Below are 24,926 nucleotides of genomic sequence, written 5' to 3' on the forward strand. Positions count from 1 at the left end.
TGCCCTAAAGTATCTGAGGACATGCATGTTATTATAGTATACCTTTATTCAAACTTGGAAGGTAGTTGTTCCTTCAAAAGTTTAACTCAAAGGTATATGTAAATATATGATAAATTGTTAAAATAAAGACAGAGATGTGATTGTATAGAAACATTAAATCCAAGCTGAGATCTGAAAGACCTCTAATGAGGAGTCTCGTCCTTCTTTATTGGAATGCAGGATAAATTTCCTTTCCCTGTACTTGTGAGGTAGGTAAAGTAGGTTTTGCCTTTTAGGGTTATCATCTATCCTTAAATGAGGCAAATTTCTGTCACGTTTTTCACTTCTTTAGTTTCACACACTTTACCACCAGAGCTTGCTGGATAAAAGACTGCCAAGAGAGTGACTATCAGATATTAAAATACTTAATTAAACTGAGATAGACCTCAGTCATTTCATCAATCTAAAATCAACTAGAGAATGTGCCAGGTTAACTTTGTAGCTTTAGCTAAATCAATGCATCTGTAAAACCAAACAATGACAATAATAACCTCACAGAATCTGAGATGGAGTATAAATTTTCATGAATTTTTTTTTATCTGATCTAAGAGCAGAGAGGGGAAAAGAAAACACCCTTGGACAAGCCAGATGATAAAATCCATATTGTACATTGAATCATCTTGCAATTTATGGCCAAAAGTGTGACTATGAAGATATCATTATTGTTGAAGTGGCCGAAATCAACACTGAGTAAAACTGGCTAGCTACCTATTTCTCTAAACATATGATTTCTCTGTTTCTGAAAGGAAACATGAGTTACAAAGGAATCCTGTTGGTGTTAGGTCTTCTGAATATTGGGCTATACCTTTATTCCTCTGAATATGCCCCCAGTGCCTTTCTAAATATTTAATAATACTCAAAAATACTATTTTTAATCGAGGTTTCTATCAGTATTCTTTTTCTGAAATATTATGCTATTTAGATTGTGAACCTGTAATCTATTTGATCCACATCATCGAGGAGAAGCATAGTCACTTGTCTCTTTCAATTTGACTAGTTTAACTTAAGGGGAAATCTAGTATCTCCTTCTTGAGGTTTTCTTTTCTCCATAATTGTCTAAGAATTCCTAGTGGTACAATCAGTCCAAAGGGATCAGATTTCTTCCCAATGATTCATATGTTTAGTCCACTAGTGACTTCATTTTCCTTACTGTCATACTGTATAACATTTGAAACCTACCTTTACACAGAATTGCTATAGTGAAACCTTGTTCTGTAGTGTCACTCAACATTTGAGCTATAACGGTATAGCTCTTTTAGTTCACACTTAGATAATTAGTACAAACACCATACCTGCGTTGCTGGGTTCAGAGGGCTTCTGAGCCTCAGGCATATGTGTTCACCCAGCAAATTTTAGGCCCAGAATTTTCATTCCCTCACAATAAGTACTTCTCTGAGGTACTTAGGCTTATTTACTTCTCAGAGCCCTTCTAATATTTTAGAGCTTCTAATATTGTTGAAATTCAAATGGGATTGTGTTAGGGACTTAAGATACCTTTCCTCCCAGGAAGGTCCTTGTCTCATATAAATGTGCCAACTTTCCCCACAGAACACACACTGCGGGCCAAGTTAAGGGGTAGTATAAGGCACCGCCTTTGGCAGTGTGCAGAATTCCACCCTTAGTCAGTGGAGAAAGTACCCACAACTTTATATTTTATAGCTAGGACACACTATTCATCAATTCTTTTCCCCATAACATAGAAACACTATTTCTAAATTACTTTGATGCATAAAATTACTATTGTTGAGACTTTTCTTAGACCTCCTTGAGAATAGCCAGGCAAATTTTGACAGAATTTCATTTTTAGTATTAACCATGGCAGAAGACCAGGGGGAGAAGAGGTCTATAAAATGTTCCTCAAGCTAGAGAGTCCTAGGAACATCACAGGATCCTTAAAAACTCAGAACTGTCAAGTTCAAGGGAATACTCAATCCCAGCCTGGCCCTGTTTCCAGGGTAAAAGACTTTGGGTGGAAAGGAAGGAAGAGAATATCTGAGGTCTATCTGGAGATGGAGAGTTGCTCAGATGTTTGGTTTAAAAGAATTGAAGAGAGCTTTTCTGCAATATAATTCACCTTCTAAGGTGCCTTCAGAGTCTCTTCAGTTAAATATGGCCTGAATAGATTGAAATAGGTTATAAAACATCTCACAGATTTTTACAAAGGCCTTTAAGTAAGCTGGCATAGGTACAGAGTATAAGAAACTTAATAGTGTCAAAGGAACAAATAGGTACCAACTATTATATATAAAGTTATATACAAATATATATACATACATATAATTATATATGTAGATAATTTCATAATTACCTCATTTTTATTCAGTGTGGACTTCGTTGGCTAGGACACCCAGAGGTCCTGATGCCCCCTGGTGGTCACTGAATTATCACAGCTCTCCTTGACACCTGAAAATCCACTGGGTTTGAAGAGCTAAAAAATTGCAAGATGAGCAACCGTGAAAGCATGTAGAAGTAATTTGCATAATTTAAACTAGTTCTTCCTATCAGTGCTGGTGATTTATAGAAAAATGAAGTATAAGTAGTGGGAAAGAAGAGCCTCCCCGGGCAAAATCAAATTTGAAAAAAAAAAAAATTCTTAAGCACAATTGGACATGTGTTAAGTGATTTTGAGTATAATGTGTCACATTTCTCTGCTATGTTTAGTAGTTCTCTTAATAATAGTCAAATAATAAAAGTTATTTGATTTAACACCTTTGAATATTTTAAGCGATCAGAAAATTTCAGAGTTACACCTTAGCAATATTCAATTGGACTCATAATCTTGATATAAATTGTATTTTTATTTGTTAAGCTCTTTTGAATTAATTCAGTAATTGCAGTTAAAGGATTATAATTTTAATTTTCTAAGCCTCACCAATTTATCTGACGATACAAAAGTGAATGAACTCTTACAGAGGCACAAAATATAGTCTTGACTTATGATTTGATTTCTGAACTCTGACTTCCTGTACTGCTAGATAAATCTGAAATTTCGAAGAATAAGTAAAATTATTACTATGTTTTTTATGAGCTTAGTTTATGCACATTTTACATTGGACTGCAAGTACATATTTTATATACACTACATAAATCACGCTAATGTAAATATGTAAGTGATTTTCCTGCACAGCGGAAAGACTATTTACATTTTGACTGAAATCACAAATAGAATACCTAATTTTCTGTAATATCTATTAACTGAGACATAATGTTTCTTTTCTGTTTATAATCAGTTTCTTCTGTATGGTACCTTTTCTAATTCAGTTTAAATTACCCCCTTTTCTGTGATGAACTTGAATTTTCACATTTACCACCTGTGAATGTATTTAGATAGTAAGTTCAAAAGTAGTAGGTTCAGAGACAGCCCTTTGAGTTTGTTGTCGTTGTTAACTACTTAGTTTGGCAGCCTTGGATTTGTAACATATTGAAGTCTCAGGTTCTTCCTTTACCCTCTAAAGGCCTGTTTAACACACACACACAAAGGCTTTTATTTGAAAATGTATGGAGGTAATTCCCTGAAGTCATTAGAATTTACTCCTAAGTGACTATTTCTCTCTTAAAATCAGAAAATATCTCCCAGAGATAAACAGTGAGGTAAATATTAGTGTTGAAGCAAGTTAAATGAAGATAACAGCTATACCCTCATTTGGAATGTGTGTCTTGAATTTGTACATTTATTTTCATATATGTACAGTTACATGGTTCATAAATATTGGGCATGTCTTCTTTGCATCTGAAAGTAGGCATTTTTCATCTTTCTGCTATACAATTATGACAGATGTTTCAAAAGAGGGTCTATAAATGGTAATATTAAAGTTTTGGTCTCTTTTTTCCATTTATTTAAAATTACCTAAATATAAGTTGGGTATTATATCAACTGCATTTCACAATGAATACATAAAACTGAAAAAACAGTTTTTAAAATTTCTGCTTTGGCTTACACATGTTGGTTATATATACACCATTTGGTATTGTTCAGGAAAATGATTTCTAATTCATTTTATATACACACATACATTTACTTTTCTAAAATTTGCCTTAGAGATAATATGCACAAATCATAGATAAGAAGCTAAAATAAACCATTTAAAAAGTGATATAAAGAAATTACCTATTAAAAGTTATTTTAAAATATGAAAGTTTTGTGCACTGATTATTTTTCATTTCAGTGGCTTCACGTACAAAGAGGTTTACATGCTTTGCTGTTAGTCAAATACAGTCTAATGCCAATTTATATATTATATTTATATATTATACTATATAATACAGTATAATAAACATTCTTTTCTTGACTAGGTCATTCACTTTTTATTTAAATTCCATGATTTCTTCATCACTATACCTAGATCCAAAAGAAAGAAGAAAAGGTTGGTAAACCTAAAAATGAGTATCACTGTGCAACTCTGCAGGAAAAACTGTCAGCAGTCTGGCACATGTGCATTTAATGTGAAGCCTCTTGTCTCTAAAAATAAAAGTGAAGCTGAACATGCCCTTATGTCTGATAGAGAGAGGGGACACAGTAAGGGGACTCCTTATACCACCTACACTCATCAGAGTGAAGGATGTTACTTCTTTAGTCTCCTGGTTTAATGGAAAGGTATTTGTATTCACATCACTGAGTATTAGTCATTCAATAGATGAAAGGAATATTTTAAACTTTAAAGGCTACCTTGGTGTCATTCTAAGAAGTGGGGATGAGACCCTGGGGAAAGTGTTGAAATCCTGGAGAATTATTTTAACTATTAGAAGTGGTTTAATATCTGTGAGTATGTGAGATTAACAGTTTTATTGCCTATGAGTGTGGATCTATATTTTTAATTCTAATGTTTCACCTTACAATTTTTACTTCTTAAAGCATCTGTTTGTGTCAATACTGCTTGATCTCTGTAACAAGTGCACTCTACATCTTTTTGTCTATTTTCAAGGTTAATCTATTAAGCAGTTTACATTTTCTATGAATCCTCTAAAGGGCACTTAAGATGCTTTTAGATATAATTTCTAAAATATTTAATAGGGGTAATGGCTAGGAACAAGTAACGTTTAAGAAATAAACTACAGACCCAAAGAGAGGTTAGAGGGGAAGGAAATCCCATTTCTCTCTTCTTCGTAATTGCATTAGGCAAGTAAAAACTACAAGAGACAATTTTCCGTAAGATAAAACTTTTTAAATTTGGGGATCTGTCATCTCTTTGCTATAAATACCAGAAACAACTCAATTTACTTTTCCAAATAGAAAAGATAGGAAAAGTTTGGAGTCTTAGGCAAAGTCAAACTTTTTGCCTCTCATAAATAGAGGCAAATCGTGAATGACAGATTTTTTTTTTTTTAACGGAAGAAATATAGGACAGGAAGAAAATAAAGCTCGTCTTTGACATATGATCAAGTTACTCTGCTTGACCTTTGAATCTGATGATTTGGCAATTAAGGTTTTTAAGTTCTTCCTCTTATTGTACTACCCACATCTTGAATTGCAAAGTGTCAGAAACTGCCTAACGATAAAGGTATTCCTCTAGGCAGTCGTCCTCAATATTTTAGTTAGACGAAATCAACTGTCGATATTGGTAACACTTTTTATTCTTAGTTTGCCTTTGAAAGATAATTTTTGAATACTTATTGAAAAGTACTCAATATTTGCGAAAGAGGTCTTGATTTTAATTTAATTTTAATTAACTTAATGCATGGTAGCATTCTTTAAAATTAAATGTAATTTATGCAGCGAAATGGAAAACGATCAAAGTGTGGCAATTCCAGGAAAATCTCAGAAAATGATAAACATGTAGGAAAAACCATACTGAACCTTCAGAAGTTTCTCTTAATGTGCTACTTCGTCCAACCAACTATCGTTAAATGATAGGGCGGGAGTGAGAGGGCACATAAAACAAAAGGCTTCCTTTCTCCACTCCCTTTTCCTCTGGTTCTTTTGCCAAAGCTTGTTTCAAACTCTTGGAAACATTGTTTGAACATAATACATTTGGTTACTTTTATTCTTCCAGGGATTGTGTTGGGTGGTGCCTAGAGCTAACTGCCTTTGGAGTTACAGAAAAAGAGAAGTAGTAACCCTTCAAGAAAGAAAAAGAACAAAGTTACCCGACCCGCGGAGGTTGTGACAACAAAAAAAAGTAAAAGGCACTTTACTTAAAGGCACAGCTCATTTCACTGTCCCGGCTCCGTGCTTGGTAGCTGAGAGATGGCTTGCATCCCCTCTGGTTTCTAAAGATCGCGAGGAGCACCGCTATAAACACGACTGTAAATTGGGAGCGTTATTTTAGGATTGATTCTGCTCCACGAAAGCTGCGGTTGCTAAAAGCAAAGCTCCCACAGCAGCACGCACCTCGCTTGCCCTCCACGTCCCCCTTCTCGGAGCATCCAGCGCCAGCCCGGAGCTCAAAACCTGGAGGCAATCCTGGACCGGCAACCTGACTCCGCTGGCCGCCGATTGGCCCACGCCCCTAACCCCGCCCCCAAGGCCGGGGCGGCCGTTTCGCCGGGACCCGCCCCCAAGCCCTGGGAATCGCCGCCTGGGAGGCCGGCTGCGCCTGCCACTCAGCCCGAGTGGCAGAGGCTCTCGGCTTGGAGCCCCGCCCCCCTCCCCCCTAATTGATATTATTGGAGTGTGGAGCAAGCGGCCGGTCTGCAGTCGGAGACTTGCAGGCAGCAAACACTGTGCGGACCAAAGGAGGGAAAAATTTTTTTCAAAAGCTAAACGTGGAGCAGCCGGCCGTAGATCGAGAAAGGGAATCGATGCGTGGAGCGCAATAATTTTTGTTTTATAAAAAAGCCCCACATACTCCGGAGCAAACAGCATTTAAAAAGCTGCGACTCAACTGAAACCTAAGATAAAACCTGCTCATGCACCATGGTTTTTCAAACTCGGCACCCTTCATGGATTATTTTATGCTACATCTGGCTGCTCCGCTTTGCACACACCGTGGAAGCGCAGGCTGCAAAGGAAGGTAAGGTGATGGGAAAGCAAAGTTTGTTCTGACATTTATTTAGCTGTCTACCTGCAAGAGCCGGCTGGTCCGCGGGGTTGCCGGCCGCGCCTCCGGAGCCGGGCGAACCTCCCCCGCCGGCTCCCCGCCCCCTCAACGTTCGGGCCGCTCCTGGCGGGCGGGTGGCAAGCGGGCTGCTCCGAGACGCTTGCAGCCCCGCTGCCGGGGCCGTTCGCCCGACGGGAGCGGGATTTCTGGCGCAGACTGTACAGAGGGCGTGAGCAGCAACGGAGGGCAGGGGGCGGGGGTGTGGGAACGGCCGGCAAGCTCATTCTCCGGGACCCTGGGCGGGTCAGATCTCTTCCTCTAGCCCTCTCCTCTTCCTCCTCTCGCCGTTCGTCTCCCTGGGGGTAAGCTGCGGCCGGAGTTGGTCGGAGACTGGGGAGTGCAGCCTCTAGTATCCTGACCAGCCCGCCGGCGAGCGGCTGGAGTCCGGAGCCTTTCTAGAGGCGCCGTGACTTGGGTGAGCTCCGAATGCTCGGGTTACTAATGAAGTGCTCACTACGTCCGAGGAGCCGGCGCGGGCCTGCGGCTGGCGCTCGGCCGCCTGCACGGAACAATAACGCCGCGGAGGTGAAGCAGCGGGCGGCGCGCGCTCTGCGCCCCGCGGTCCAGAGACATCTCCATTCAGCGCGCGCCGCGCGGGTCCCGGCGGCCGCAGGGACAGCGGCAGCCCAGAGGGCTCGGCCGGGCCGGGGAGGCAGGGGACGGGCTGGGTCAATGCAACTGATTACGAGATGCCTCCCGGGCGACCAGAGGCCCCCAAATCTCTGCCCCACAGTCCGGCAGTTAAGGAGTGCTAGTGGTCTAACCTTGAAAAAGACCTGGACCCCGAGGGCTAGCTCTGGTTGACTAGAGCCAGGATTCATTTGGGCAGCCAGATACGCCTGTATATGGCTATTACCCCCACCCCCTTCTCCTTTGAACCATTAACAGAAAGTAAAATACCTTTCGGTGCCTGTAGTTGGAGCTGGGGAAAAATAAATCCTGTCAATGGAAAGGTCTTGCTTCTGAGCAGTGTCACAATCTACCCGCCCTCCTCCGTATCTTGCAGGCTGTAAGTCTAAGGTTGATTTCCTGATATTTAAAAGCAGACTACTAATAATTACTTGTTCCTAAAGTGTGGAGGATGGAGAAATCTGTTATCAGATTTAGGTCATGGTGGTCGGGAGTGGATACGTACCGGTACTCGCTCCATCTATCCCTGAAAACTGAGTTATTTAGTGCTGCATTTTAAAATTCTCTTCGTGGACCCTTCTTCGGTCACTCAAAACACCCTCTCCCACAGCCAAACGCCATAGTCTGCTCCTTGATCCAGCCTGACCTTCTGACCCCAGTTTCCGCATCTGCAACCTGTATTGATGCTGAACCCATTCAGAGAAAACCTTAACTTCCAGCTGTTGGTTTCGCGTTTGCTGATGAACCCACATCTGCTAGAAACACACAGCCATACAAACCAAAGCCCACACTTCTACTCGCATGACATTAGCGATTAGGGACATTGAATCCTGGAAACTTGTATTGATGCCCCTGGAAGAGCGGGACCCAAGGAAAAGTTTGCACCGCCGGGGCGAAACCCCGCGCGCGAGCTCGCACAGACCCGGGCTGGAGTTTGAGCTATAAATAACTGCATCACTAGGGGGAGAGGTTCCTGCAGTCAGAATGGCTTGCTCGCCCGCGTTCCTCTTCTGGGTGCGAAATACATGGAGAGGATTCTGATTCTAGGAGGCCGAATTCTTTACATGCAGAAGTGAGCGGTTTAAAAGGTGGGCGGGGGTGAGGAACGCGCTCCGCTTCTCGGTGGCAACGCACCCGGCGCGCCACAGTGGCCCAGGGCTGCCGTTCTGGGAACGAGCAAGCCCCGAGACGGCGCCGCGGCACCCAGGGGCAAGAGCCGGGAAGCGCCTGGAACAGGTGCCTGGCTCTCCGGAGCGGATGGGGGGTAGTTACAGGAAGAAGGGGCACCCCCCTTTCTCCCCTTTTCCCGCACACGTTCTATCGGGGAGGTCAGTTCGGCTACTGGGAGCGCGCGTGTAAGTCAGTCTGACGTTTGGAGGCGAAGTGCAGCCGCTGTTTTTCCTTTCGTTAATGCCGTCGCCGCGCTCCCTCTGAGGAGACGCTTCCCGATAGCCCCTCTCCTCCTCCCGGTTCCTTCTGGAGCTCGGGCGCCACCGGCTCCCTGGAGTGCCCAAGTCTGGCGGAGGCGTAATGGATGCTTCGGCCGGCGGGCGCGCCAGTCTGGCATCCCCCTCCCCGCCCCGCCCCGCCCCACCGGCGGCCCCGCCCCGGCTCCAGCCGCTGCCCGCCCGACTCCGGGCTGGCTCCGCCGGGGGCGACCCGCATCTTGCTCCTCACCCTCGCCCCCACCCCCTGCATCCCCCACCCCGGCCCGCGAGGCAGAGCGCAGAGTCCCCGAACCCCGGCCCGCGTGCCCTGGGTCCTGGTTGGCTGCCGGGCTACGCCTCTGCGGGCGCGAAGGGCGGCTGGCGCTCGGTGCTCTGAGCGGGAAGGCAAAAGCGCGCACTTGAGGGCTGGCACAGAGAGCGGACGGCGGAAGGGAGACACGGTGAATCATTCGAGCTGGTTAAACGCTCAGGGGCCGGTTTCCCTTTTGTTTTATTTGTTCATTTGTTCTCTCTTAACTTGTTTGCCATCATCACCGCCCCGCCGGGGTCCCTGGTTCCCACCCCAGGCTGTGCTGAGGGGTAACGGAAAAGGAGTGTTTTAATTCACCCTCAAAAACGACCCAAGAAAGTTTCCTGGGTTTAAAATTCACTTGTCTCTTGTCACTGCGGAAGACCGAAAAAAAAAAAAAAAAAAGTAATTTCAAAAGGAAAGTACCTGGAATCCATGTTGTTTGTCCACGTTGAGGACAAAAACAAAATAAACTTTAAAAGTTACTTAATGTAAGTTCAGTAATCTAAACATTTATGGCTGTTCCTAGTTCGAAGTACAACTTGGTATTTTAAAAGTGTGGTTTTGAAATTATAATTATTATTTGAAAGGGAGTCAAGTGTTTGTAACCAAGGTTTGTGCTGTCATGGTCTCCCTGAGAGTCTTAAGTATAAAACATTTTGGGAAAAATGTGTTTCTATATCCATTTTCAGTTATAGGGAATAACCTTGACTAGCTTGAAGGAGTTGAACACATAATCAACTGTTTCTTTTCTTAGCGTAACAAATTTTCGTTACCTTTCAAAACACATTTTTTTCCCTCTGTTGGTCACTGAAAAGTTTATTTAAGCATGTATTTAATTGAAGTTCAAATTTTAACATTTTGCTGAGGATGATGGTAAGCATATTTACACACTTGAAAATGTATTCACCATTGTTTCTGGACAAATTGATACATTTGCTAAAATGCTATAGAATCATAGAAATATTTTTAAAGAATACAAACTCATGTAACTCTGCAACCGGTTTGAGCAAAGAGTGAATGCTTTAGGAGGGGAATCGTCCTAAAAAGCAATAAAATATATTAAATTGGAAGTATGGTATATATTAATGTATGATATTTGCTGCATTATCTTATATTAATACCATCAGGAGCATTAATTACATTTATATAAATATTAAGTTAAGTGTATTATGCTTTATGGTAGCATAAAAGCAGAATACAACTGTTTTTTAAAAGTCAAGTCAAAGTTTAAATATTCCATTTTGAGAATTACATACTGCTTTGAAATATTAAGAAATTAAAAAAATAGAAATATTGAAAACAAATGTTTGACTAACCCAATAATATATCTTGTAAATGATAGGAAATTTATTTTTCTCATGATAACATTGCTTAATATAGTTTTTAATTGTATTCATTTTGGCTTAAGAGAAGACACTGTGTGTGGAAAGTTTAAAAAAAAAAAGTCCAATTCTCAAAAGGCACTAGGAAGTACTTTTGGAAGAATAGTACAAATTAATGACTGGCTGAGGAGTAATAGGGAGTATGCTTTATTATGTTAATGTTATTATATTTGACAAAGTTTAGAGCAGTCAGTGGTTTACAAAATTCTTTACAATATATTGTTACTATAGAATCAGTATACTTCACATATCAATTTTTTTACCCTTGCTTTCATGCTATTTTTGAGTTTTTTAGTTAATTTTAATATTTTAATTAAAAACTATAATGCTAGTGTTTTAATATCTTTTTTCCTCTAAGAAAGTGGAATATATTTGTAAGAGGTAGGTATACATTTTGTCATTCATTAATGTAAATAACTCTTTATTTTAAATCATAAAATGGTAATTATCTTAAAAATTAGATCGACTTTAATAACTTTTACAAACATGTTTTCATTTTTCATCTGACATTTAGAAATGCAACTTTCTTTTTCAGTACTACTGCTGGATTCTAAAGCACAACAAACAGAGCTGGAATGGATTTCCTCTCCACCCAATGGGGTAAGGGCTTCTCCTCATAAAATATCAACCTTTATTTTTTTTAAGTAAGAAATAAAACCTTTTCCTCCTCCCCCAGTGGAATTATTCACATTCTTCATATTTAAACTGTTTTGATCTCCAATATCTTGTTCAATATTTTGTTGTGCTTATAATGAGGCATTGAGTTCTTTGAGTAGACAAGGTATATTTAGAACATTGGAAAATGGATAAAAAATGAGTTCTTATTGTGAGTGGGACCATACCTCAGTTTCCAGGCTATAACTGTTAACTAATTACAGAGAACATGCTTTTCACGAACTCACTTAAACCTCTTTAGTTGCTTTATACTTCCTTAGTATCATCACCAAGTAGGTTGTATGTAGTTCTTTAAAACAGTAGTTCTTTAAAACTGTTCTCCTCTTTTGAAAAACGTTTTAGCATCATTCAAAATATACTTGAAAAGATAACTAAAACTGTAATATGCTCAATATTTTAACATAAAATTTGCTCTAAAATATGATTTGGATTTTCTTAAATTTATATGTTGTGCTGCTATCTGTTGTTATTAATCAGAAGTGATGGCACAGTACGCACATATCAGAGTAAAAGTCTGTTATCATAAATGAGTGAAAGCTGTCCAATAAAATTCTATGAAAATATAAGTAGATTCTAAAAAAATTCTGACCGTTATGTTTCATATATCTGATATATTACTTACTTAAGATATATTACTAATATATATAAGATATATTACTTATATTACTTAAGATATATTACTAATATATATAAGATATATTACTTATATTACTAATATAGATAAGATATATTACTTAAGTTTAGTTCAGTGTCTATGTCTTCAGGTCTTATTTTAATTGTGAGACAGGACACATACTTCATCCCTGACTAAGGAAGGGGGCTCCAAGAAAGGTAAATGTACCCCATTGTTACTTAAGTTAATCTTTGGTACAGTAAAAAATCTGGAGTCAAAGAGCATGAAGTATAAGTGAGGATATAAAAAGTGTAAGAAACTTTGCAAAGACAAGAATGAAAGTCTGAAAGGGATTTTTGAGTATAAGAGCATCATAAAATCAATGTGTCATAAGCTAGAAGTTAAAGAATGCAAAATGTGAACAATGCAAATCTGTTTAAAGTATTTAGGTTTTTTATTAAATTAATATTTGAGAAACGCTTAAGATCATATTGCAGCTATCTGTATTGGTGAGACAAAGCTATAAAAAATGACAAATATTTACAGATTAAATATAAAAAGTATGCTGTTTGAAGTATGAATGTCATACTTTTCTTGAAAGTGGAGTAGTTTCCATGAGTAAAATAACATACACTATAGGAAGACATTCGCAATAAAAAATGAAGCACCTTTCTTGCCAATGACAGATGTGGCCCTTTTTGCACCATCCATCAATTAAAACAAATAGAGATACAGCATGGTTTTTAATCTCTAAGGGGAAGTAAACTGATATATTATTGTAATATTTCATCCATGTAATCCATAAAATGATAAATTATGACTGCCTATGTTATCTTGGACTGAAATGGACATTTTATCAGTCCAAAGTATCTTGAGTTAACCGTTAACCTTACATATCTTTAGGAATCAGCAGATAATATTAGAAAATGACGACTGACAATATATTCCATATATGAAATGGATTGGCTTACATGTGGTTAAATATCTAACTGGAAATAAAATGTTATTAAGATATAAGTGTCTAGAAATAACTTTATAAGCATACTATAAAAGCATGCTAGCCGAATTAAGACTTCTTTCCCAATGGTGGTGTTTGTAGAAATCACTGCGGTCTCTTAGAAAGTGAGATAATAAAACAAAAGTTACATTAAATGCATTTATTTCGTTTCACTCTTTGTTATTTATGCAACAGTTATCTTGAAATTTTCCCCGCAGGAGTAAATTTTTAATTAAACATTAAAATTAACTGAGTTTCATTGGTAGTAAAGTTGATTTTTCATACATTGAACAAAATAATATAATTGTTCTTGGAACTAGAAAAAGGAATTCTTGAGATATAGTCCTTTCTCATAATTAGCCTTCGTTTCTTGTAACTAGGGAATTGTTCAAAAGAGTTCATTTATCCTTGGAGCTTTTCATTTTTTGGTAGATGCTACTACTAGTTTTACTTATTTTAGTAATTTCAACCTAATTAAGAGACTAAAATCTGCTTGTCCAAATGGATGAATTTGGTTATATTTGGCTAAGGGCCATTCAAGCAAATTATAAGCAGCTAACTGAAACAGGAAACTATGTACTCCATCAACTAGTCACAAACTCCAGTTGTGTTGAGTAAAAGCTGAACATGATAATTGGTTGTTTGCTGCATTTGAGGACCTTTGATGATATGTATAATAAAATTGTAGCAAATATATAATATGTCATCATAAGAAATTTCTGAATTACAGTATATTACTAATTTGTCTGTCTTGTTTGTTTTCTAAGAACTACTTTTAAAGTTAGAAATTAATATTTCACAGAGCATTTAAGTAAATTGATTTTTCTGATCGAGTTTTACCAATAAAACTCATTACCACATGCTTATTAGTTTAAAATTTTTCCCATCTGCTTTTCTTGAAACGATAGTTTAAATATTTCATGCTATGTGACTTTGGATTAGAATACTAATATAATTTTATATTTGGCATTTCCTGTTTGGGGAATGAATATAAGTAGGTGACAATTTCACTATTAAGGTATCATAAATACAAACTTGGAAATTTTGTAATGATGGTAAGGAAGGACATAAACAACTGTTCTCTTAGGCTTTTAGGTGAAATGAATTTATTAACTAATGAGCAATATAGATAGATTATACAAGACTTAATCTTTAAATTGTTGCAAATTTGGCTAAGCTTATTGTTTTCCTTTTTTGTGAAAATATATGAGTCTGCTGTAGTGTACATTATATCAGCATATGAATGGACATTTTTAACCATCTGATATTTTTCCTGTCAGAAAGCTTATTACTGAAATATGATCCAGCATGCTGATTTGCCATGTACATTTGATTGTCTGTTGAAAGCAACTTATTTATAAAGATGTATCACACTTTTATAACTACTTATTTATAGTTATATGGCATTATGGATAGTATAGTATATAACACTGCAATAAATAAATAGCTCTGTGAAATGTTCCTCCCTTATATCTCATTTTGCAAAGATCGTAAAAGATTTCTCATTATGATTATCAACATGTTGTGGAATGCTTTTACATTTCAGAGTACTCTTGGCATTTTCTTCCCTGTGTTTTTAGGTACTCTCTAAGTTTAACATCAACACTTAAAATGTCAACGGAGTTATCAAGAATTCTGCCATGTATCTGTATGTATATGCATTAAATGGTAATTTAAGTAATTTTGTTATGTGCTTTAGTCTATAAAAATCCCAAGCTCAGTGGAGACATTGGCATAAGCAAACATGTAAAAAGCAACACTAACACACTTGCAAACAGATACTAAGCAAAATGAAAGATTTATTATATGCATAAACAATACAAGCAACAAAAATGATGTTCTGACACCGGGATGAAGCTGAACTGAGACTCTGTTCTAAAGGTTACAGTGTTCGTCAGGGTAGGAATTCACCTAGCTCTTTGAAAGATATGCATTTGTGCTACACTAAAGATTCCTCATGCACTTGCAAAAGCCAAATGTTATTTTTTGCTGAATGACTGATGACCTTTTCTAAATTTTACAGTGGGAAGAAATTAGTGGTTTGGATGAGAACTATACCCCAATCCGAACATACCAGGTGTGCCAGGTCATGGAGCCCAACCAAAACAACTGGCTGCGGACTAACTGGATTTCGAAAGGCAATGCACAAAGGATTTTTGTAGAATTGAAATTCACCCTGAGGGATTGTAACAGTCTTCCTGGAGTCCTGGGAACTTGCAAGGAAACCTTTAATTTGTACTATTATGAAACAGACTACGACACTGGCAGGAATATAAGAGAAAACCTCTATGTAAAAATAGACACCATTGCTGCAGATGAAAGTTTTACCCAAGGTGACCTTGGTGAAAGAAAGATGAAGCTTAACACTGAGGTGAGAGAGATTGGACCTTTGTCCAAAAAGGGATTCTATCTTGCCTTTCAGGATGTAGGGGCTTGCATAGCTTTGGTTTCGGTCAAAGTGTACTACAAGAAGTGCTGGTCCATTATTGAGAACTTAGCTGTCTTTCCAGATACAGTGACTGGTTCAGAATTTTCCTCTTTAGTCGAGGTCCGAGGGACATGTGTCAGCAGTGCAGAGGAAGAGGCGGAAAACTCCCCCAGGATGCACTGCAGTGCAGAAGGAGAATGGTTAGTGCCCATTGGAAAATGTATCTGCAAAGCAGGCTACCAGCAAAAAGGGGACACTTGTGAACGTAAGTAATGTGTGCTATTAAAATTTCACTTTGCACTTTCTTCTATATCAGAGATTTTAAGTAATAATGGCTATTAAGTAATAATGACTATTTGAACAAGTGAGTCTGCTGTGTACCAGCAGCCCAATTGAGTAGATCTTAAGTAAAGTCACTATTGAACTTATCAATGATTCCCCATAGTGATATCTGCACTAAGGATTCAGTAAATATTGCAATAAATATCGGCGATAATAATATTTGTTACTAAAATTTAATTGGCCCTATGCTTGACATAGAAGACAACAGTTGCACATTGGGCTACGAGATTTAAGAGAGGAGATTGAGCAGAGTGAGGTGAGATTAATCAGGATTTAATGATGTGTGATTCCTCCTGTCTTGAAACCCATATCGTCTGGCCTTGTGGATAACAGGAAAAGGATGTTAAGGGGTCTGCTAACAAGAGTTCTACTAATAGGCAAGACACATGCAAATAGATTTACAAACTTATAGAATTATTTTTTATAAGTACTAAAACTTTGATTAAAAAATCATCAAATTTCCCTTGCTAACTTTCTGAGGTTGCTTCTGCCAAAGCCATATTTCTTTCCTGGACTAAATAATTAAAGGAGTATTTCTCTGATAAGTCATATTATAGGTAGACCACATTTTTGTGGAAGTGGGCCAAAGTAAGTTTTAGTTATTGGAATACATCAGCTGGACGTTTTCTGTTTGTTTTGAAACAATAATAGCATATGAATTAGTGAACCTTTTCCTTTGTATAGTAAAACTGAATTTTCTCTTACATAGCTTTATGTGGTCATAATAATTGGCCAGTATTTTTCTATTTAAAAGTATGTCACAGGGACCTTCAAAATTAATAGATATTTTTCTGTTTGTGGATATCCTGAAAATATAATAAGGTTATATTACTTATGTCTCTTATAACTTAGAAAACATAATACATTCCCCAAAATAACTTTCATGTATTCTTTGTACCCCTAAGCCAACTGCATAATTTTAATATTTGTACATCCTAGTTAATTTAGAGGGAATTGTAGCTAACAATGATAATTGTAACTAAATGTTCTTGCTAATTTACTATGTGCAGATACTCTTCTGAGTGCTTTACACATACGAGTTCATTTAATAGATAGATAACATTATCATCTCTATTTTACAGAAAAAATAATGGGGCTGTCAAGGATAAGTTGCTTATTGCAGCTACTTTAGTAAGTAGTATTTGTCCTAGCTTAGATTCAAGCTCAGGGTGTTCTGATTCCAGAGCCGGGACTTTCGCAACAGTATTGCCCTGGTTTCCATCAGAAAGCAAGGAGAATCCTGGCAAATATTATTCTGTTTCATTGCTGAACTTAAATGCCTTGGTCCTAGTAGTTTGTTATGTAAATCACATTACTTCCCCATAAAATTCTCATTCTAGTAGAACATTTCAAGAAATAATTTAACAAATATTTAGATCTGTGTTGTCTAATAAGGTAGCCGGTGGCCACATGTGGCTCTGAGGTTCTAAAAAGTGGCGATTCTAAATTGATGTGTGCTGCACGTATGAATTACATACTGAATTTCAAAGGCTTAGTACAAAAAAAATGTGACAAACATCATTAGTAATTTTCTATGTTACTTAGGTATTGAAAGAATCATACATTAGATATATTTGGTTAAATAAAATATTAAAATTATTTCAACTGTTTCTTTTTACTCTTTTTTGATGTGGCTACTAGAAATTTAAGAATTACATATGTGGCTCACATTATATTGCTACTGCACACATTATTTAGGTACAGTAACTGAGCAAATATATTTTTTCTGTCCTGGTTGAAGAGTTAAATACTTCATGTGGATGGTTGCTAGCATATAAAATGCCTATGACCCAGCACTCAATTATCATTCCTGCCATAGCTGACATTGTAAAGTGAACTCTGAGCTAAACAAATAGAGATGCTATAGGTTCTGGTCCCGTTGACCAGTTTAGCAGCCTCCTTTGACACTCCCTGAAGGAATCAAACCTGTCTACCCACTGTCCTCTTCTCCTTTCCTTCACTAGTAGTATTTCTTAACAAGTAGAACATCCTGCAGGTTCCACATGTGTGGAAATCAAAAACTGATGGAGATTTATCACTACTAATAGGCAGAATGCTATTCCACTTGGTAAGTACAGAAATATTCTTAAAGAACTAATTAATTCAATGAAAAGGAATGTTTTTATTGACTGGAAATGTTTTTATTGACAAGTACTTGAAAATGACAGTGGATTCAACAATAACTATTATAAGAACATTTTAACAACACACTATTACACTTCAGCTGTGAAAGCAGCCGGTTTCAGTAGTATGGAGATTTTGATTGATGTGAAAGTGGAATTTTAAATGTTTGCACAATTAAAAATGAGACACATAAAAATGCGTATAAAAGGCCTTATCCACAAGGCCTTTAGACAATTAAAAATGGTCTAAAAAGGAACTAGGAAATAATATTAAAAGTCCTGTTCTTTTAAGGTTTAAAAAATTTTAAAGCACGTTATAGTCTCTTTTGTTTCATTTTGTGGATTTAACTCAATTGATTTCTACATTTACTTGTTAAGAAAAACAAACAGGAACTGTTTGAGTTCTACACTTCCTAAGTATAGAATTTAGTAAGAAAAGCAGTCTTTAACTGCAGTAAAGAGATATATTTACCATGACGACTTCAGTTTCTTCCAAATGAACAAAATCATCTCATTAAATGTGGTACTATTAAGATTATTCACATTCATTTATTTTGGTTTCGAGAATTGGAACCACATTTGAGTACCAAAATTATTGTCGCCTGCAAACTGCACCAAGGTACTTAAAAATGAAGTAAAATTAGTTCACTGTCATCTACTTTAATCTGCATTGGAATAGGTAGAATTAGGTATTAATAGTGAGAGTTCATTAAAAATATGTGATTAAAGGACTCAAGATGCCTCCTTATGGTTCAGCCGAAAAAGGATGTGTGCACTAATTCAGGTAAATTGTCTATCGTGTAACCTTCTTAATTTTTAACCTTAGTGATGTTGACAAAGGAATTAAATACCTTATGCTTAACTGTGGCACTATGTTCATTTGCAAAAACACTTCCCTCCTGGGCATAATTCCAACGCATTGCTGTGAGAGTACTTGCCTCTGGAATGAGTTCAGGCCTGCCTTTATAAGTATTTCTCCTGTTTCCTTTCAGTGATCCTGTTAAGAGTTTGAAAATAAATTCCAGTCCCATATAGAGGAAAACTGAAGTGTTTGGGAGAGGATGTTAGTGAGCCCCTAGCCAAATGATGGTGGTTAGCCACTTAATGGCAAGTTTATCTGGGCACTTTCTAGAATGGCAGCCCATTGTGATGTGTTAAAGTATAGTTTGAAATATGAACAACTGTGAAAACTGAACACAGTTTTGATCAGTTGATGGAAAAGCTTTTACTTCTTTGTGATTTTGGAAAAAATAACTCAATTTTGAAAACCACATGTTTGTCAAATCTAATATATAGAGAACTTCTGTCTAATTTTTTAATATAGTGATTTTAAGAAAACATCTCTTGGGCTTCCCTGGTGGCACAATGGTTGAGAGTCCGCCTGCCGATGCAGGGGACACGGGTTCGTGCCCCGGTCTGGGAAGATCCCACATGCCACAGAGCAACTAAGCCCGTGAGCCATGGCCGCTGGGCCTGCGCATCCGGAGCCTGTGCTCCGCAACGGGAGAGGCCGCAACAGTGAGAGGCCCGCGTACCGCAAAAAAAAAAAAAAAAAAAAAGAAAACATCTCTTTACAGTCATTTAAAAATATAATTCCAGATAGCATGCTTCGATTGTCAAACAGTCCTTTTGAAAATATTTAGCATATCAGTTACATCACAACTTCTATGCACAGTACCCAATATATTTAGATAAAAAGTGTAGTCATTTTAAAAAAATGAGAGCAGATTTTAGTTTACATATATAAATATTTTTAGACTAATAAATCGTATTCTGAAATATAATTTGAAATTTTTGGAACTTTTGTACAATTTTATTCCATTTTAAAAGTAGAATAGTATTTCTCAAAATGTGGAACTTGGTATTATAACTTGGATTTGTATAACTGGTTTGTAGTTTACACTGAAAAATTATGTTCATTTTTTTCTCATTTAATCCTTACCACACCGCTATGAGGTAGAAAGTATTATTTTTTCTTTCTTTCAATTTAGGAAGAAACTGAAGCTCAGGGATATTAATAAGTAACAAAATTGGATGAGAATCCAGGATCCTGTTTATCAGTTCAAGTCTTTTTCCCCACTGCACCACACTGCTCCCTAAAATTTGTCCTGAACTTCAACCAGTGGATTTTAGTTACTGAAGAACTGATGAAACTTTATTCTAAGTAGTGTGACCATAAGTCTAGTTTGCTGGGGATAATTGTTTTGCTTATTACACTGTGTCTTTTTGCTTTCAAAAGTGTTCTGATTTGGATGATAGAATATATGGTCAACCTAATTGTAAAAAGTCCAAGGATGTAATGCAGTTTACATGCACATATATCAGAACATAGAGATGTGAGCTGCTTACATTATTTATATCACTTAATTTTAATTTTCTGGGTTAAAGATTTAGTAATTTTTTTGATGATTTCATGTAAAAGGGGACTCAAATAATCATAGATTTCTAGTTTTTATTATAAGGAATTTCCCTAATAGTTTCTTCTTAATATTTTCTATTATCGAGTTAGCAGATATATTATTACTTTAATAGTGTAAAACTTAGACATATAACATGTTATATGTTACTTCAATAATTAAAACATTCAACTTAATAGCATTAATAATATTGAAATCTGTGTGTTGATTAGATTTTTGAAAACCATGTGTTTTTTTCACAGAAAAGAAGCATGTAATTTGTACCATTACTTTTCATGATAACAAATGAGTCTTTGTGATATATAGTATTTATAATCAAATATATACAGAAATGTAAGGTACACTATAGGGTTAATAGCTCAGATGCTGGAGTCACAGAGTTTTTAAATTCTGGCTCAACAACATACCAGGTGCATAAACTAGGACAATCTCTCTAAGCCTTAGTTTCCTTAAGTATAAAATGGGGCTAATAAAAATAGTACCTCCCTCATATAGAGTTCTTGTCAGAAGTGAATGAAATAATGCATGTAGAAACCCTAAGAATAGTATCTGGGACATAGCAAATAATCAATGAATGCTTGCTATTATCTTAGTATTAATAATGCAACAAGGAGTTGGCTAAGTAAAGAAATTTCATGGCAGTGAGTGAATGAACATAGATCTCAAAGGCCACAGATAGTTAAATATCCTTTAAGTCAGTAATTTCATCCCTGGTAATTTACCAGGGAAGATATTTCAGTGAAAGAGAAGAACTTTCTATATAACTTTTTTTCCCCTCCAGCAATGTATATAATTTGAAATATTGAAAATAACCTAAGTATCCAAAGTTAAGTGCGTCATCTTGATTGAACTTAGTCCTTAAAGTATCAACAATGTGATATAGGAATTTTAAAACATCTTATTAATAATTTTGAATGAAAAATAAAGAATAAAATGTATACACTGATATTTAGAATTAAGCAAAGTATGCATAGGGAAAAGAATAGATGGGAACATAAATATCGTCACAATGAATGTGTCAGAATGGTGAAATAGTGGGTGATCTTCTTTCTCTGTGTTTTTAAACTTTCTTGAGCATTAACCTTTTTTAGCAATATAATTATAAGTTTTATGTAACCTGGTAGCTCATACAAAGACAACTTGAATTGTATCTCCAAAATATGGGTTTTTAAATTAAGTTAGCATCTGTGTAAAATACAGGGCTCAGGCAATAGAACAGTAGTAAATGGCAGGTATAGTTTAAATGATTTAAAAGTGGGGAGAGTCAAGGCATTCAACAAAAACAGGTCATAGATTTTGTTTGTTTTTAAATTATTAATACATGGCAAGAGCTGTTTTGAGTGTTTCACATGTGTTAATTCATTTAGTCTCACAGAGAGGTAAGCACTGTTATTACCCAGTTTAAAGGAGAAAAACATACTTAAAAGTATGTAAAACATAAATGTGTTACATTTTATATATTAAATCATATTTACATAAATGATATGTATACACATTTTTATGTAAGAAAACTAAAGCACAGAAAGGGATGGCTTAAGTACCCACAATCACCAAGAGCATAGAGTGGCCGACTGCTGTTTTATCAAGGCAGTCTGGCTCCAGAATCCCTGCCCCTAACCAATACAGTGGAACACACCTTTATAGATGAGCATATATCTATCACAAGGAATTTTTAAAAGATAAAGTTTCTTTCAGGATGTCTTCATGGTGATACAAATCTGAGCACTTTCTTTCATTTATAATAATTTCAAAGTACTTATATCTCTGTCTTTCCCAGCATTCTAAATATTTCATCTGCTTTGCCATTTTCTTTTCTATTCCGGTTCTTCTTTCATGGGGCGGTCAGAATGCACTTTGTAAAACACAACATAGACCCTGTTACTGTATTATTCAGAAAACTTCAGGGTCCTGATGACCAATAAAAATTCTCTGTTTCTTAGGGTGGGATTTAAATACCTCCTACTTGACCCTAGTATTCTTTTCTAACTTTGAGTTATGTAATTTATCATCCTTGAGAGCCCTGTTCCCTCTGCTTGGTACTGACTGGTCTCTTGTTCTACCTGAAGCACATCCATAGATGTTTTTATGATGCCCTATCACTCCTAAATAAACAGAAAAACAAATAAACCATCATGACAAATAAACCATCACAATTACCTATTGTATTTTAATCTCTCACATCCCCAATTTCTTCAGTGACCTCTCTTCCAAATTCTGATGGTAGATACTGGCTGTACCGTTCTCCTAGTTTTTCCCTTGCCTTACCTTCTTCTACCAGCAATGCCACCTACCCTATCTCAGGCTGTTGAAATTTTGCCTTTCCTTACATTTCAAATTAAATGGCACTTATACCTTGTTAAAAGATCTCTGTGGGTTTTTAACAATACTTTGCCCTTTCTCTCTGGGGATCTTCATATGCGATCTGATTTTTATCAATGTTTGTAATTTCCTTTTACAGCTTCTAAAGCTTCTTAACAACCAAAACTTACTTATAGTATTCTACCTACCTACCATGGTACCTAGCACAGTTCCTTGCACCACCCAAGTCTTCCAAATAAATGTTTATCAAATTTCTTAAAGACTTTGAGAAATTTGGTTATACACTACCCACTCCCAAGGCAAATATTTTCTTATTTCAAATTCATATCACTAGTTAATTCCTTGTTGTGTAAGTCCAGTCTCTGTGATTAGTCTTAAACTTTGTAAGAGAACCCTATATTGTATTTCATTTTGCTCATAGCATATAGCAAGTTGATGTGCTAAGAATTAGCAAACATGAACAGGAGTCTGCTCCAGATATGAGGAATTTATTTCTATGAGAATAATGTAAATATTTATATTTATTCATTATCATATTCCCATTTTCTATTTGTCCATTGTCTTTATGTGTCTTTCCTTTTAACTACTCCATCTGCCTCTTTTAATGAACAGAAAGCCATTTCCCCCTTTACTAATGTAATATTTATGTCTTGAGAAAGAGAGTTGCAAGAGCCTGATACATTTTCTAAAATAAGAAGGTATTAAAGCTTATTTATCTTATATGGGAAAGTAGCTTTTGTTTTAAGAGTATATTGGTCTTCTTCCAAATTATATATTGTAAATATTGTCTTGGTTTGCAAAAAAAAAACGAAAAATAAGAGAAAGAAACAAAACTGAGAAATCAGTCCCTAAACTAACATTACACTCTATTCTATAAATTGGAAATTATGTAAATTCAGTATCACATTCAAATATATTTCTGCTATTTCAGTTATAACTACATTACATTGCAATTTTTATACTCTTCTTTAAATTATTCACTTCAGAAGCTTATAATACTTGTTTTTTTAAGACTTTGTGAATAGGTAATGTGCATAGATCTGGAACAAATGCCATCGCTGTGTGCTGCAGTCTCAAATATCTTTTTCCAGGAACAGCTACTGTTAATCAGTTTCTTCTGTCCTTTGCGAGATATTTGCTCATAATTCCTTAAAAAATATGGAGGGCTTCCCTGGTGGCGCAGTGATTGAGAGTCTGCCTGCCGATGCAGGGGACATGGGTTCGTGCCCCGGTCCGGGAAGATCCCACATGCCCCGGAGCGGCTGGTCCCGTGAGCCATGGCCGCTGAGCCTGCGCGTCCCGAGCTTCGCAACGGGAGGGGCACAGCAGTGAGAGGCCCGCGTACCGCAAAAAAAAAAAAAGGAGAAGGATATTTGTGATAATAACAATCATAGCAAAATTTCCTTCTAGAACATTGTAGACTTCATTTAAAAATATACAGCTTTTTACTCATCTTCAATCAACATTGTACGTACCCATAGTACATTGAACATGATAACTATTCAAAAAATAAAGGACAGAAAGAAGGAAGACCTGATGAAAGTTAGGAAAAATGAGGAAAGAAGGAAGGCAATATGAAATTAATATGTGCGATTTAACTTCCTATGATTTAGAAACTCAGTACATGACTTCAGAACATTTCTAATTATCCTAACTTTGGCAAGTATATGGTTACCCTTTTATATTTCTAGTGGAAGTTTAAATTGGCGTCAGTTTCTAGAAGATAATGTTAAAATATAAATCAGTGATACCTTAAAATGTTGCAATTAATTTGATTTTTTTTTTTTTATTGAGCTTCAAGCCATTTTCTCTAAGGTAATTATCACTAATCTACAAAAGCTTTTATTTATGATACTAGTATGTATAATGTAATTATTTTGTGCAAATAATGTTATTATTTTAATGGGAGAAATTTAACCCAGCTGTGTATTTGATATTTTTCTCTATGGGCATAAAAATCTGATGCAAGAATCAGAGAGGAAAATTTCTGACAATCCTTTTATTCTAATTTTCCTCACATTTAAGTTAATTCAGGTTATCTCATCCTATGCAAATTATCACAAAAATTTACTTTTATGGAAGCATGTCTTCATTAGGTTATCCACATAGTATTAATATGTGTTAATTCCTATAGTATTAATACGTGGGAAGTAGAAGGGCACATACACACATAAAACAAAAACA

General features: G+C 36.6%; 1 protein-coding gene across 11 annotated transcripts in view; it reads left to right on the forward strand.

Moving 5' to 3' along the window:
• The first annotated feature begins 6,635 nt into the window (after positions 1-6,635).
• EPHA7 (EPH receptor A7) overlaps positions 6,636-24,926 on the forward strand; it is a 167,030-nt gene continuing 148,739 nt past the window's right edge. For 9 of the 11 annotated variants that reach the window (XR_004352561.1, XM_032651529.1, XM_032651530.1 and 6 more), the window contains exons 1-3: positions 6,665-6,989; positions 11,364-11,428; positions 15,137-15,806. Coding sequence is in view for 10 of the 11 variants with exons in the window: in XM_032651529.1 (XP_032507420.1) it covers positions 6,893-6,989; positions 11,364-11,428; positions 15,137-15,806 (832 nt within the window). In the remaining variant the exon portion in view is untranslated. Of the gene's footprint in view, positions 6,990-9,869; positions 9,935-11,363; positions 11,429-15,136; positions 15,807-24,926 lie in introns of those variants that run through there. The other 2 variants (XM_032651528.1, XM_032651533.1) reach the window with 2 other exon arrangements.

Source organism: Phocoena sinus, chromosome 12, assembly GCF_008692025.1.
Source record: "Phocoena sinus isolate mPhoSin1 chromosome 12, mPhoSin1.pri, whole genome shotgun sequence".
NCBI classification, from domain to species: Eukaryota; Metazoa; Chordata; class Mammalia; order Artiodactyla; family Phocoenidae; genus Phocoena; species Phocoena sinus.